Genomic DNA, 13,005 nt, shown 5'->3' with positions numbered 1-13,005 from the left:
ACGCGCATCGAACGCACGCAGAAACTGTCAGGTCGATGGAAAATACGGCAATTATGTCGGATTACTCTCGGTTTTGCACATATACGCGAATAATGTCAACCTGTCGGGCGAATTTATCGGTGCTGCGAACCGGGAAGCTATTGTTTGCACGCAGTACTAAAATTAACCGAACCGCCAATTGAAGGGTCAAGGCTCGTTCTTGATATCCAGCTTGAAAATAAGAGCCTTACACAATTTTGCAATTAAAGCTGAAGCGTTTTCGAGCGATAAGAACGCTCTTCATTAGCGGCCTGCTTGATATGCTTGAATAAGGTGGACTGAAATAGAAATATTGACTTTGTCAATATAGAGTCCATTTGTCGATATCTGATAATTGCGAATAATTTTACTTTTTCAAAGTCTCATTTCATTTCCACACCGTAAAATGTATTATTAAACGATACTATTAATTTTTGTAGAAATTAATTAATGGGAATTTTATGTAAGTTTTTATACTATTTGATTGCTTTGTTACCCGAGCAGCCAAGTCGGCGCCTAATTTATCTATACATGGAAACTTTTAAATTTATTCTTGTGCCAGTCGAGCAGCTCGTCGCTGTATAGGATCTTTCGGCACAAAACACTCTGACGTACCAGTTTTTATTTCTGACGTTAGACATTTGGATCACTTGGTCCAAATGCCATTTCGGATTTCCAGCTATTAAATCTTTCCAGGCGGTAGCCTTCTAGAACGTGGATTCACGCGTATAATATACGAAGCATTGAACGCTGTACGTAAAATTGCAGGCAACGCTCTAGAAGAGATCGGCTCCGAGCACCGCTGAAGTGTATTTCTAAGAATTTGCAATGTGGACTTTTTCGCGCGAGACTCTCGATGATACTCGAGCAAGAAGTTCCGCGTATCGACGGAACAACGTAATCGCCTGTTTGTTTTTTTAAGCCTCTCGAAAATCTACCCAAAATTTACATCCGACATTTCATCGGGCGCGTAAGCGATGTTTTACTTTTGTTCTTTTTTTCCGTCTCTTTATAATTCTTTTTACACTTGAATATCCATTATCCCTTTTTTGCAATTTGAATATCACTCATCGCCGCCAGTCGCAGTCGAATTATAGAAACTTGAGAGACTCGATAATGAATAACGAGCATCGGAAAGGGAAGCCTCTCGCAAAAACTTGTAGTTTTCCTAGCGCTAACCTACATTTGCGTCCTCGATCGCCTGCCATTACGATGCTCTCGGCTGGCGATTAGCGATCATCGGACGCGGTAGCGGAAATTGAAACCGGGTTATTTTTGGCAGACCTCTTTTTCGAGATATCTCACGAGATCACGGGGTCCAGTTACAGCCTGTATCGTTCATCGACCTTCGCAGGATTTATCTCATCGCAGTGACAGCGAATTTTAATGATAAATTCTATGTGTTTTTCGATGAGAGAGAGAGAGAGAGAGATTTTAACGCATGGGTAAAATAGCGGTAGTACCACTTAGCGACACGTGGATTATTGTATTGAATTACGCATGCAAATATTCGGAATGGTAATTTTCGTACACACAAGCAGGATTCGTGACGTCTTTTAAAAGATTCTTTAGTACAGAACTTTTAAAAGATTTGTAATTTATAACTTTTTAATATGAAACTTGAAATTTTTTTGCTCTCAAAGATTTATAGTCGAAGAGTTTGTGAAACGACATGCGCTCGTTTCGTTAAGAAGAAATCAACTTTCAAATGAATTTTCTACGCGTTCAAAAATTCGCGACATTTGTGTGTCAACCTTCAGAGTGACAGAGGTGCTTGTCGCACCGACACCGCGCGATTCATCCAAAAGCCCGTACAGCGCGCGTAACATTCAGGAGGACGTCGCTGTGCTTCACCTACGCAGCCCTCAGATTGCTATTATTGCTTGCCAAACCAGCCGCATCGGGGAGGTAGGTCGCCGAGTAACGGGGAAGCGCGGAAGGAAAGGAATCGCGGCTCTATGTGCGGAGCTCCACGCGAACGCAGGGAGGGCAGATAGAGGGGGAGGGGGATAAAAAGAAGGATTTACCGCAGGATAAGACGCGATGGAGAAAGCGAGAGGAGGCGATAGATCGTAGTAGTGGAGGCTCAAAAGCGAGTATACGGGCACTTGTGCCTGTCAATAGGGTAAAAGAAGAAACGGGGAGGAGGGGAGGTCATCGTCTTCAAGAGCGTTGCTTCGGCACACCCGATTGTAGAAAATTTGTAAAAAATAGAATATTCCGAAGTATTTAATATCAATTCGCTCGGGAGAGAGATATCAATTTACATATATATATATATATTCATCGTTTAATTATCTTGTTATAAATATTTATTATTATAACTTATAGCAATCGTAAGCTTTATAGCTTTACGATTAGTTTAAAAAGTCTTGCGTTAATTTTAAATTAATATAATTTAAAATCTAAATTCTCTCAGTTTTTACGAGTGGCAGGAAAATTGTCCCATTTATCCGAAATTTTCCATTATTCCGTTTCACTGATCTTTCACGTCAATTCGAGCACATTTGCGAAACTTATATATTTTTAACGGAAGAAAAAGTGAAGAGAATTAAAAAATAAAATCCACTTGTAAGCGACGAAGGCAATAATATAGGGTTCACGGAACGAGGCGGAACGTTCCTGCGTAACAGGCGCAGGAGAAGCACCGTAAGAGGGGGGCCGAAGAATGGAGGAGCAACGGCGCGGCGTCCAGCAGCAGTCGGAGCGGTAGTATAATAGTAGTAGTAGTAGGCACTGAACGGGCGCACCGAAGGGGGCAAAGTGGAGCGTCAAGTGGGGGGGGGGGGGGGGCAGAAATAAATCGTTCACCTGAGTGTCGTGCCGTGGATCGGCGGACCCGCAGTGTCTCGGCCGATCTCACATCGATCGCACCGCACGTTCACCACAGTTCGTCCACATTCGCGCGCAACACACGCACACCGCACGTCAAGGAACGCCACGCTCTCCGGTTCCGCTCGATTTCGCATCGATTCTCTCCTCCTCCTCCTCCTCCTCCTCATCCTCCCTCTCTTCTCCTTCTCGTTCCCTTCTCCGTCCTCTCGTTCATCTCTCTCTCCCTTCTTCCCTCTTCTTCTCGGCCCTCTTCTTCTCCTATCTGCATCTCCACGTCTCTCCTTCCTCCCGATTCGCATGCCTCTTCTTCGCCGAGGTACATCATCATCGCCGATCGTTCCCACGATCACTGTCGCGGCCGCCAGCGGTCGAGGAGGCAGCAGCAGCAGTCGCCGCGCGTACTCGTCGCGCGTTCAGATCGGACTCGACGTGGAGTCGGGAGCAGAGGAATCGCGGGATCTTGGCTGGTACCGCCGTTCGGCCGTGGACGTGGAGGATCCACTGGACATGTCCTGACCCGCGATCGGAACGTTTCCTCGGGCGACGAGCACGTACGACGACGAGCGACCGGCGCGAGTAAAAGAGAGAAGTAAAAGCGCGCTATTTTTTTTTTAATCCGGATCGCGACCAGCATCTCCGGTACATAATAACGCTCGACGATCCGACCGGCACACTTAGCGCGCACCGCCGCGAGAGGAGAGGACCGACTTTCTCCAGTTGGCACTGTTGGCAGTCAAGCCGTGCGCGCGCGAGGCAGCGCTTCGAGGTCGCTGCGAGAAAACGCCGCGTGCCGCGAGGACGAGGTGGATTGTACGCGCGCGACTAGTTGAATGAGGTCTCGAAAGAATCCACTTTGACAAGTCGGTTGTTGCTCGTGCATGACGCACTGCGCACCGCCCCAAAGGCGTATCCAGGCGCTGCGGTACACCGGAGAGAGAGAGAGAGAGAGACAGGAAAGGAACACGCGTGCCTTCGCACTTCGCGCCGTTTGTGCTGTGATTTCGGGGTGAACGCTCGGTGAACGCCATTCAGAATGAGGGTGCATCGCGGGATCTGCGCCAAACTGCAGGGCGGCTTTCTCAGACGATGGTGTACGTATCTGACAAAATATTTGGTTTGTTCGATCGCGACGCGCTAATCGATCGTTTTAAGAAATTATTCCAAATTCGCTTTGACTGAAAATTTGAAGGAACCTTCGATAACGTTAATGTAATCTATCAACATATCTGATGCATAAATTTAAATAAAAATCTCTTCTGTAAAGAACTGTTCTCTAGGTACAGTGTAAGAGTCTGTTTTTAATTCAATAATATTTTTGCAACAAAGTTTTGAATAAAATTAGTAATTTAAATTAATCACACACATTATATAGAAAAGATCGAATAGATAAAACGTTTGCGTTATCCGAATATAAATGCGCAAACTGTAAAAATTATCGAGATATCTTTTAGCTAAACTCTGATTAAAAAGATAATGTTTTATACAAATAAATTTTTGTTAATTCAAATTTTCGAGATTATTTACTGAGAGTGTCCGCTTGTATATATAGCCTAAATGCCTTTACAGTTTTTACCTTGGTTATTACCAATAAACAAAACATTGCGTGAACACGATAAGCGACTGGTTGTGAAAAACGAGTGTCATGCGTGCATATGTTCGGTCATGCCTCGCCTCGCGCATTTATCGCCGAGGTATTCAAAGATGTTTCGCGACATTGTTTGCACGTCAAGTTTGCATATTTGACGATTAATGTAATGCGTGACCGATGATTGCCAATACTGCCGACCGATCGATTAGACGTCGTGGTAATACGCATTCCGACAGCGATAATGAAATCGACGTGAAAGAGTTTCGCGGTAAACTTGCAGGTAATCTCTAAAAATGCATTTGAATTTCTTACAATAATCCTCGTTGAGTTTTTCTTGAATATATTCAATGATTAATAGCAAACAAATACTACGCGATTAATTTGATCGGAAGACAAAAACTAGGATGGTGTAAAAGAAAGTTTCGGTTTGTGTAATATCGAACGTGTTTTTGTTAAATATTATCCATGTTTTATAATTTGTAGATAAAATATTAATTACTAATTCGTAATAAAATAGATTTATAATAAGACTTTGCCATAGCATAACTAAACCACTTGAGACGATCTGTTAATTTGTGTCAGAATTCAAGAAAATTAACATTCCATTTATAATTTTATGCCTTATTTTATATCGCGTAATACGAAAAATATTTGAAATATATACATATGTAATTAAAATGTCACGTACACACATATCAAAATAGGTACATTAATTCGTTTAAATATTTTAAATCGTGCTTAATTCACCGTGACAGATTAAAGTAATTTTTATCGCCGTTGAAATCCATGCAATTTGTGTCTCAATTCCTGATCAATTGATCATAATTTATTTCCGGATGATTAGCAAAGAATTTGCCGAGATACGCGGTTGATTTGATCATCCTTTATATCACAGCTACTTCTCAAAATACCTGTGAGAAGGTTAAATTATAAATAACAGAAAAGTGTATGTATTTGTTTCGCCAATAATTAATAAACGAGAAAGACTCTATTTTTATATTCGACAACGTTTGGCTAATGTCGTGACAATTCGACTATTAGTTTTGGTCAGATTAATTGTCAAGACTTTTTCGACCATGGGTTTTGGTCGTTTCTTGACGATTAATCTGACCAAAACCAATGGTCGAATTGTCACGACATTAGTCAAACGTTGTCGAATATAAAAATAGAGTCTTTCTCGTAAATTATAAATCTTTTATTTATTAAATTTTCAAGATTTTTTGTCGATTGAATGGAACTTATTTTTAAGGCTATTTTTTTTGGCTTTTTTTTTTTACGTGTGGTTCACCACGTTCGAGGAATCGATATTCTGGATTGGCCGAGAGCACGATCGTTAATAACAGTCGTTCGGAGAGAAAATTACGCAATCCGCAGTTTTCGCCTCATCAATTCCCAAAATTAATTGGGCTACTGATTTCGCAAATTTTGTTTACTTCGAATCTTTCTCACATGGCGTTCGTTCGCGCGAACAAAATTCGCGCACGCTCGGCACGCTCGGGGGCATATGAATCGAGATGTCTGGACCGCGGCCGAGAGGCTGCGATTAACCCGATCATCACGAGTAATGTCACGGCTGTAGCTGGTGCTCTTAATTCGATTCAATGGATGTGTCATCGCGCGCACGGTCGACCACACTGAATCATTGCGGTTTATTCAGCCCGGCATCGCGTCGCCTCGCCTCTCTTTTTCAGCGCCCCGGTGTATCGCCGACGATGAAACGTTGACACCTTAGGGACGTTGCCACGCGGCAAATACACGCGGGCAGATTCGTAGGCGTTCGCGCGCACGCGGTTATACTTTCACCACGAGAGTTCGTGAGGTGGCCCGAAAGTTTTTCGCTCACAATCAGGTGTCGGGTTTGTTGCACCGCACCATGGCGCGAAATGAAGCGTGGCTCCGAATGTATATAATTTCGGCGAGCTTTCGACCGTCATCAAAGCATGCGTTATTAATTCGCGGGGCGTTCCCGGAAAATTAGGAAATCCCTCGGTCGGAATGAAATAAAACGTTACGTACGAATAACTGCGATTAGTCAAGCTGTCACGTTTTTACGTACGTTGTCGCTCGATAATACCGTGTTTACCGTTCAGTAAACGCGAAGTTTGTCTTCGCGTATCGCACTATCATCAGCCAGGCTCATCAGAGGTAGGTACCGGCTTCAATCTCCGATCGCGTGTCTACCTCGAGAGAGACGTCACGATTGAAGATTAATTCCAACGAAGAGAGTCACGTTACGCTTTTATTATTCCCGCAACCACGTGATGATGTAACGAACTATTTTCCATGATATTCTTCCTGGATCTCGTCTTTAATAGAATAGAACTTTACCTTAACAGAATTTTAATTTCGGACTGACGTCTCGTGACGTATGGCAGCGAATCCCGAATTCATCGTAGAATCTTTTACTAAAGAATCGTCGTTTCTTCTTCATGACCTTATGACACGTTACATAAGTGCTTCCAAGGCATGAAAAATCTTCAAAATGCGCGCAAAGTAATATGATCGAAACTGACGAGTACGCGATTTCTCTTGTACAAGAACATATGAAACCATAATGAAAGAAGAAAATAGAAATCCGAGAGGAGTTTAGTCTCTTGATTACAGGGATCGTTCCAAGGATATCCCTTATCTCTTGTCCACTCAAAGTCCTTCCTTAAACACATCTTTACGCTGCTTTAACCGTTTGATTATACCTCGCGCGAAGTATAAATCAGTATACCGGATCGTTCGATCGCTTTGCACCGGTTATCCTCGTCAAAGCGATACCATTAACTTCAAAGGTCGGTTGGTCGGTTTCGCTGGAGGGCTCACAACTGCCGCGATCAGCGCGTTGCCGTTTTTCTTTCGTGTTGTGTCAGTCAAAAGAGGCTTGTTTCACATTCGTATTATTCGTGACCAGGCGAGCCGGCTCGAGAGGCGGGTCGATCGATCGATTCGCGCCTAAAGTCCTTCCGATCGACAATGATAATGACAATGGAAATAATGCGTGAGAGAAGACGAAAAAGTTGCGAGAATAATCGTTGATAACTATACGAAGTAGTAGTGTGTCATAAATAAATCGACGTCTTTTTCGAGACATACGGGTTGTTTGTTCGCGACGCGGATGAACTTTGCGACCATTAGTGTTGACGTTCACGTCGGCCTCGGACTATCTGTCCGCGGGCAAGTTTCGTGATCGTTAGCGAAGTGCATTGTATACCTGCCTTCTATCGCCGCTGCTTCTCCCCGCCGAACGTTGGTCCGCGTGCATATGTAAGGCATTCGATATATGTTTTCATATATGAGAATGCTAATCGATATCTCAGTTACGTACTTGCAATCCTTTGATCCTTGAGCTTATCCCTCCTTGAGTCAGGAATAAAAATTATATTTTAAATAACATGTCGTAAATTTTTTACAAGATTATTTGAGACAATGTATATTGATAAATTATAAGGTATAACAAATTTAAATTAATTAGAGATATAGAAGTGCAGGTGTGTGAGACTGATGTAATTTACAAAAAAATATTGCAAATGTTTATGAAGTGTATATCAAGTCGTTATTTATATATAAAACCGGATTTTATATAAATTACGAATACACTTTTTCTCGCAGTCCTTCATTAATCCTAATAAGTCACGTTCTTGAAATGTTTTCTTTGCTAAAATGTATTATCTCTTTGTATTTGTAAATAGAGATAAAGGAATAGATGAAATGTCATAATCAACGCGAGAAAAGTGGTCGGTGAGAAAAAAATGATAGTGTGTTATTACTGCAGTTCAACGCTATTTTTCCTGTCGTACAAGTGACACGCTAGGCGCGATAGGTATCCGAGACAGGCCCGGTAATGTTTTACATATTATGTGGTGATTGGCGTAAGAACAGGAAGCACTCTTATGTAAGAAGTAATCGCCACACTTACATATCTTTACGTGCACACGCATACTTTTTTGCATATGCACCGCTGCACTTCGTTATATTTTTGCTTGAACAAAAAGTTTGCAATATCAACAATTATCGATTCCTATTATCAACCTGCGGATATGTTACGTTCGACACTTTTGAATAGAAATGGTCAATTTTGCGTAAAAACCAGTTTCCAGAAAATCGTTCTCTATCAGAAAGAACGAGATTATGAGAATATCGAGTTATTTTAATGCGAAAAATATACTCTTTTTTATCTCCCTAAATGAAAGAAGTATATATTCATACAATTTTAATAATGTATAAAATATGTAGAAATATTTAAATAACACTTCCAGAATTTTAGTTTCTTATAGTATTTATATAATATACATATAATTTTTATATTATGTATTATAATTAAAGCGTTTTCACGTTTGGAATATTTTAGAGTTTAGTATTTCTCTTTTTTCAAAAGAGCTGTCGTGTTATTTTTCGGTGTCTATCTTTTAAAATTCTTTCCTCGTGAATTGACTAAACTCATAAACTATTTTTATTGCTTATCCCCGCAGGGTTTGCAAGTCGTTTTTATAAGGAACGTTACCTAAACACTACTACCCTTTCTCCTCTCACTTTAACCCTTTGGACCAACGGCTTAACGTCTCTTTCCGAAAGACGGAGCCCCAGTTTGCTTCGCACAAGAACCTATCTTGCACGGAGGGGCGCAGCTTCGGAAAAACATTTTATGTTTACATGGCTCTAGTGGACTCGAAGTAGTAGGGTGGCAGTGTGGTCTTGTGGTAAAGCGCCAGACTCGTAACTCCGAGGAACCTGGTTTCGAGTCCACCTGATCACAGGAATTTTTATATTCCAAACTGCACCCCCCCGCACGAGTGGGGCTCGTACGGAGAAAACTGGGCTATCTTTCGGAGGAGACATTAGAAATTGGTCATCAAGCTTGGGGAGCTTGGGAGTGTTCGGCATTTTTCAATAGTGCTAAATCTCTCTGGTGTGCATGTTGTGTTTCTCTCTCTAGCAGCGGCACTAGCTTTTCGTTAGTGGTGTTATTTGTACGGTCATAACATATGTGTTATATTACCTATGTTCAAACCGATAAAAGTGTATGATAGATACCACAACATAATGGCGAATATGATTACAAAGAGTATTTGTTGCCATAGTTCGAGTTTTTTATATATGTCCAATATCGCATCTATTAAAAAATTTTAGAGAAATATTATATATATTATATATATAATTTGAGTAAATTGAGGTATAAATGAATTAAATTTGAAATTGGTCGTCAAGCTTGGGGAGCTTGGGAGTTTTGTAAACAAGATCGGTGAGCGCTACTGTCCTCGCGTTCGAACAGTTCCTCGTCGATCGAGATAAAGAGAAGGAAAAATAAGGCGCGAGCACACACACAAAGGTTTTATCGAAGGCTGCCTTATACCACCACACCATGTCTTATAACATTGAATATTCTGACTTGTAAGACACACAGCAATGTAGTAAGCATGCGAGGCATTTAAACTACATATCGCAAACGCAAATTAAGAATTAGTAGCGAATGTTTAACGATTCTGAAATGTGATTCGACTTATCTATCATTAATTTCGCAATTGGCAAAACTCCTTTCTCTGTTTGCGTTATGACAACAGCTGCGATCTAAAAACGGACGGTAGACTGCTGAAACCGGCTTGCCTTATAATTCAAGACGGAAGCCAGGAGATGCAGCCAGGTTTAACCGTTGTGTAGCTCTCCGTTTTTCACACTCGTTTGGATTGCGGCAAATTTTTTTCCGGTTATTATTCCGAATTTTTTTGGGGATTAGAGAACGATAATTTCACGAGATAATTTCACAAAATAAATTTATCTTTGGTGCTCCCTAACGCTCTTACACGCCCCTTTATTTCTCGCGGGCATGATGGCGATCGGCAAAAAGAATCGGCGCGTGATCTTTGGTGGTTCCGAGTTCAACGAACCCGGGCTCCATTCGCGCCCCCATTGAATCGTCGAAACGGGGAAACTCGGCGTTTCTCATTATGGGCCTCTTATTTACGATAGCAATCAACAGCGCGCGCGCGCGCGGGGGATTCTCTCTCTTTACTACGTGCGATTGCAAAATGCGCGAGAGCGAACGAGCGAGCGATGCCCGGGCATATGCAGAGCACGAAGTTGAGCTTTGATGAAATTACTCGGTTCCCTTCCTCGTTCGCTCTCTCATCTCGATAGACGCGGACGCGCGGCTCTAGAATTCGCGAGCGCGCGCGCTTATCTCCCTTCGCCGATCTCGCCTCGCTTTATCTGACGAAATCGGGTAGCCCAGCTCGCACATTCGAGAGAACACATGCACGAGAAAGTCGATCTTATACGAGTTGCAAAAAAATTTACATTAATTTTCTAACGTTCGCTCGACCAGAGCGCTTTATTTCTTTCCGAGAGTTTTCTCCCCCGAAGTTCTCTTCTCGCTCACAACTCGACTTATCGAACCTCCGATATCCGGAAAAAAAATTCTTCTCGAAAGGATGATGGATCGTCGTAGATACCACGAAATATGAGAACAAAAATTATCGGACATTGAACTTATCGCGGAGATATCGATTGGCTCCTTCGCTTATTTTGTTAGACGGACTCCGAAAAGCATTTTCGTTTGAAGTCGAGAACACACCGTCGAGGTGGACTTTACGCGCGATTGTCGATTGGAGACCCGACCTGCAATAGCTGTAATAACAGCTCAGTGGCCTGGAGACCAACGACTGGCTGCGTTATTGGCTCGGTAGGAATGCAGCTCGATCGGCGAGGCGGCGCGCATGGAACGCGCCTCCGCGGCCGGACGAAAACCTGCCTTGCAACGCGCCTTTTAGCGGCTCGATCGCGGACACGGTCGGCTGGTGCAGGACACGACGGATCCTTTAGATCTCGTCGTCGTCGCGCGAAATTACCGTACTAATAAGCAACGGAAGCACATTGTTTGCGCGCATTGTTCACACGGACTTTATATCTCTTCGACATACGAACGCGCAGTTTACAAGCTGAGATCTTTAAACAGCGAGAGTATCGCTGCCATGCAGGAATGATGTTACGAGGTGGCATTTCTTCAGGCTGTTTTCTTCGGAAACAACTCAATTCGTCGAAGTGCCTATATACTTTAGATATTTGAAAGATGTCCCGAAATGTCTTCCAAAATGCCAATATACCAGGCTAGTGTGATTTTCGTATGTTTTTTTGTGATATATGTATGGCATATGAGAAACATCAGAAATTTATAGGATAGACAAATGTTATCTAACTAGTAGTAATGTAATAGATCTTATCTAACTACTATTAACTGTGCAGTTAAATAATATCTGTCGTATTACGCTATACGTGTAGTTAGATTTTATCTAATTATGTTTAAGAAAAGACGAAAGAAAAACGAACATCTATGCTTGAATACGGTTCTTTGAATACGATACGGAAGGATAGAAACTGATGCAAATAAAATAGGTATTGTTCGGTCGGTTGATGCTTGACGTAACCGAGATCTTCACTGTTTTCCACGAGCGCGACTGAAGCCGAGACAGCGGAAGAAGAAGCTTTCGGTTGAAAGGTTAATGAGGGGGAACGATGTAACGTGTCACGCGAAGATTAGCGGTGACAAATGATGGCCAGCGTTGATTACGTCGGCGCGGCGGTCATATGCCAAAGATGTTCCGTAGGAGTTCACTTGCGTAATATATAATATCAGTTTGAAAAGAATAAAATTTCGTTAGCGCCCATCGTTACGTAGCTTCATTCGACTCGACATCTTCTCTCTGAAATCAAGTGCCGTTCCTGTCGATTTAAAAACGTCCAAAAGAAATGTGTGGAACACTTTTCTATCCGTTTAAAAGAGAAATTGTACGCAAAAGGTGGAGATAATTGTTTTTACTCTACTTCTCCATGATCCGTGATATAATAACTGATTTTTTTAAAGAAATAATAAACAAGAGATATATAATAAGCGCTTACATTTTGCGCAGCGTAGAAAGCAATCTCAATTTCGATGAAAGTATTTTCAATTTCGTCGTGCCAAACGGGAGAGGGAGGGTGAAAGATAGAAATGAGTGAGAAAGAGAGAACACCTTTGCACCTTTTCATACTTTCTCTCGGTGTCTTACTCTGTATATTCCTAACTTACTGTTTCTATACTGGGTCTTTATACTCTCGCAAGCGAAATCTTAGTTAATCAAAAGCCGCGTGTTGGCTCACGAAGAAACGGACGAATCCGGTGCGGATATATGCGGTGTGTCATAATCCGCGGAATGCGGACGCCGCCTCTGCTTTCGGCTCGATTCGCGCAAACTGTGTCAAATTAATTAATAACGTCCGACGTATGTGTGCTTTTATCGCACGAGTCTCGAAAGCGAGCCCAGCTTCATGTGAATGGCTATAGAATTCGCAGGGATTGCGCGACCGTGTGACTTATGCCAGCACCCGCGAAACACGCGCACGTTAACAACGTGACTCAATATTTAAGGAAAAATCTGCTACTTGCCCTCGCAAAATTATACTATTCAATATATTCGATTATATTTGTTCCCCAGTAATGTAAATTAAAAGATTGACATGAGATTTTCTCTCTCTCTCTCTCTCTCGTATGAAAAATATTATCGATTTAAATTATTCGAACAATTGTGTGTGTGTGTGTTTCTTTG

The 13,005-nt window shown here is 42.1% G+C and overlaps 1 protein-coding gene across 1 annotated transcript in view; it reads left to right on the top strand.

Moving 5' to 3' along the window:
* Window positions 1–2,829: 2,829 nt before the first annotated feature.
* The window catches only part of Emp (epithelial membrane protein), a 31,301-nt gene continuing 21,125 nt past the window's right edge, over window positions 2,830–13,005 (top strand). The window contains exon 1 of the mRNA XM_077410160.1: window positions 2,830–3,944. Within this exon, the coding sequence (XP_077266286.1) occupies window positions 3,887–3,944 (58 nt within the window). The 5' untranslated portion in view covers window positions 2,830–3,886. The remainder of the gene's footprint in view (window positions 3,945–13,005) is intronic.

The sequence above is a fragment of the Temnothorax americanus genome, unplaced genomic scaffold (assembly GCF_048541705.1).
Source record: "Temnothorax americanus isolate GAGA-0224 unplaced genomic scaffold, ASM4854170v1 Scaffold28, whole genome shotgun sequence".
Taxonomy (NCBI): Eukaryota; Metazoa; Arthropoda; class Insecta; order Hymenoptera; family Formicidae; genus Temnothorax; species Temnothorax americanus.
Note: the sequence above shows the minus strand (reverse complement) of the source record. Positions and strands in the feature narration are given on the sequence as shown.